General features: G+C 58.9%; 1 protein-coding gene across 1 annotated transcript in view; it reads right to left on the bottom strand.

The window, feature by feature from the left end:
- The window catches only part of CCDC102A (coiled-coil domain containing 102A), a 14,451-nt gene extending 11,511 nt beyond the window's left edge, over positions 1-2,940 (bottom strand). Inside the window, exons 1-2 of the mRNA XM_014545521.1 lie at positions 2,859-2,940; positions 7-240 (exon numbers count right to left, since the gene is read on the bottom strand). Of these exons, the coding sequence (XP_014401007.1) occupies positions 7-90 (84 nt within the window). The 5' untranslated portion in view covers positions 91-240; positions 2,859-2,940. The remainder of the gene's footprint in view (positions 1-6; positions 241-2,858) is intronic.
- Between the last annotated feature and the right edge of the window lie 338 nt (positions 2,941-3,278).

Here is a 3,278-nt window from a genome sequence, read left to right as displayed (position 1 = left end):
CTCGGGTGACGGGCTGCCGAGGATGGTCAGCAGGCTGCCTTTGGACAGCTGCGGGGACTCGGCCAGCCGGGGGCTCGGCCCGTGGCTCATGGTGTAAGCGGGCTGGTGGGCCCTGGACTTGAACTTGGGCTGGACTCAGGGGCAGCGAGGGGGACGTCCGGCAGCTGCGATACCACTGTGCATGATGACTCCGCTACCCCCTGCTCTCCTGGCCACCGGGTGGGGGGTGCCTCCTGGGACCTGTGGGAGGGCACACCGTTAGTAGGCCGTGGCACCGCCTGTCCTCGTCCATAACAGCAGCCTTGGGGAGGGCATAACCGGCAGAGGGAACAGTGCGGCAAAGGCAGGGGGAGAGAAAATGGTGGAAGAACCCCATGAGGCTGGAATGGTGAGCGAGGGCCTGCAGCCGCTTCCTCACTGGTCTCCAGACTCCCTGCTTTAGTCCCTTCAACCTGCAGCAATGGCAGCTGATCTGCAGCCTTGATCTGCTGTCCCTGACCTTCAGGTCCCCTCTGACACACTGAGCAACTACTACTCCCCCATCTCCATCCCGAACACAGCATGCTTCCATGCTGGCCCTCCTGCCTCTTCCTACACTGGGCCAACTCTTCTCATCCTTAAAACTTATCTGAGATATCACCTCCTCCCAGAAGTCCTCCTGGATCATCTCAGGTCAGGTGATCAACCCCTGACCCCCATCTGCTCCCCATTCTCACCCCAGCCTGTGAGTTTGCTGAGGCCAGAAGCTGGTTCCTGGCCGCTGTTTTAGTCTTAGCACATGATGACAATGCCATTTGTGGAGGGCACACTTACAGGCCAGGTACCATGCCTTATGCGAATTATCTCATTTATTTATCTCAACAGACTCGAGAGAAGTGACTGACATTTACTGAAGAGGAGAGGGAGGCTCCGCAAGGTTAAGACCCAGAGCCGACAGATACAGTATCTGGGAGTCCAAATGCAATCGCTGGGGAGGTGTCAGGCTCTGCTATTCATATGCCACATCCCCTTTGAAATAAATCAGACACATGGCCCTCCCTGTCCCTAACCTGCCACATTCTCCCTCCAGGTGGCCTCCTTCTGACCACCTCCAGCAGCCCATGGAGACATCGTGACCTTCCTTCCCCGCTCAGCTAGCCTGTCCCTCACCCCAGCCCCTAAGGCCCACCCTAATCTCTATCCCTTCTTTTTCAGAGCGACCTATCAGAGCACTTCTCAACCCTGGCTGGTCCCCACACTGCCTGCCAACCCTGTGTCCCCTCTTCCAGTCTCCAACCCCCTCACTCTTGGCAGGTGATCGAATGTCAGTGAAAAGGTAAGCCACCAGATTGCCATTCCCTCCCTGCCCTGCCCCAAGCCCCCAGGTCCTCTCCTCTCTGTCCCTAACAGGATAGTTGCTTTAAATGCAGTCTCCGGGCCGCACCCCTAGAGAGTCAAGTTCAGTAGATAGGAGGCTGGGAATTGTATTTTAATAGTCCAAGTTTAGGACATTTGGATATTTGTGATGCCTTGTCACCGCCCATGATCCATACACACAAATGTATACGTCTCAACCCCAGTAATATCTGCACAAAGTCATGCACCCAGACACAGCCATGCAGGTGAGGTTCCATTTCCCAGAATGCCACTGACTCCCCAAAGGACCCCTGGCAGGCTGAGTGCCCTCTCTGTGACTCAGTCTCTCCACCTGTGCAATGAGGTAGCTGGCTGTGACCCCATGAGTGTTCACAGACAGCTGTGCACACCCAAGCACATTGGCAGGTACCGTCCATCCCCCATCCCATACACACAGACACAGATACAGAGACACAGGCAGGCACGTGCACACTCAGAGATGGACCCGATGCACGCACAACTCTACAGATGCACAGAGAGATGCTCACCTGTAGAGAGTCCCGGACACACGTGAAGGCATACACATGCCAACACACGGATGGATTCACACAGAGACAGGCAAAGACACTCATTGCTAAGTGGATGCACACACTCACACACACACACACACACACAAACATGCATACGGACACTCACTCTCCTCTCCCCATTTTCCTGGCCAGACTCCACGTGGAGAAGCTCTTGGAAAAGAAAAACAATGTGAGAGCCTGCGGGGGAGGGGAAGGCGGCAGGAAATCCAAGTGCCAGCCAGGCAGCCTGGGCTGTGCTAGAAATGGGGGATGGAGGCGGGGAGGGGGTCCTGGGGCCCAGGCCCTGTCTGCTGGGCCCTTCCTGTAGCCCCTAAACTGAGAGGGTAACAGGGAGGGGGTCACTGCCACACCCTCTCTGCCTCTGGGCGGGGCCAGGCCTGGCATGGGCTCGGCAGGGAGGGGGTGGCCTGCTCCTTCCAGGAATCCCAAGCCTGTCGCAAAAGGGGCAGGGCGGCGCCACCCAGGCCCCTAATGGCTTCCAGGCGCCCACGCTAAAGGCAGGGGTGAGCTTCAGGCTCAGCTCCTGTGCCCCTTTTTGGCAGCCTGGTCTGCCCTTCCTGGGGGCTGGGGGAGGAGGAAGGACAGCAGCGGGGACAGAGGCGCTCTGAACAGCCCTCCTGCTCTTCCTCCAGTGGCTCAGTGGCCCCCCGAGGGTGCATATGCCCACGTGTGGGAAGGAGTGGGGGCCTGGGTCCCAAGGTTGGTTTCCTGGAGAAACCCATCCCCTAGCCCACCAGGAACCCTGCACACCCACAAATTCAACCGGACCCTGCCAAGCAACGCACCCCTCTCCTCACCCCCCACCACCCCTCTCACATAACACAGCCTTGGGGACAAAAGCTCACAGAGCCCTGGTAACGCGCACACTCACACACAACACAGGTCCAGCTTGGTTACAGAGACAGGCTCCGGAGGCCCTGCCCGCTGCCTTACCCTCCAGGCTCAGTGTCTCCTTCCCATTGCTGTGCCTTTATGGGTGCAGGGTGGCTTCCTGAGCCCCCCAGGAAGCAGGTCCTCACCCCTCCAGAAGCAGGTCCAGGAGGTTCTAGCCACTGCAGACCGCAGGGACACTTCCTCACTCCACCTTCCCCTCTCCTGCCTCCCACCAGCCAGATGGCTCTACTCCTGCTCTAACCCTCAGACTCTGAATCCCCCCCCCCCCAATCCTTCAAGCTCGATCCCATCACCCTCAGGAAATGCCTTGACCTTCCCAGCCCCACGGCCTGCCCAGGGAGCACAGCCCTACAACCCTCCACCGCCAGAGCTGGCCAGCTGCCCGCTTCTTGCAGCTCAGGCCTCCGCCCACCCAGGCGGGACTCTTGTGCCACCCAGAGCTTCTAGGACAGGCCCGGC

Source organism: Myotis brandtii, unplaced genomic scaffold, assembly GCF_000412655.1.
Source record: "Myotis brandtii unplaced genomic scaffold, ASM41265v1 scaffold411, whole genome shotgun sequence".
In the NCBI taxonomy this organism is placed as follows: domain Eukaryota; kingdom Metazoa; phylum Chordata; class Mammalia; order Chiroptera; family Vespertilionidae; genus Myotis; species Myotis brandtii.
The sequence above is the reverse complement of the archived record's forward strand: the minus strand, read 5'-3'. Positions and strand labels throughout refer to the sequence as shown.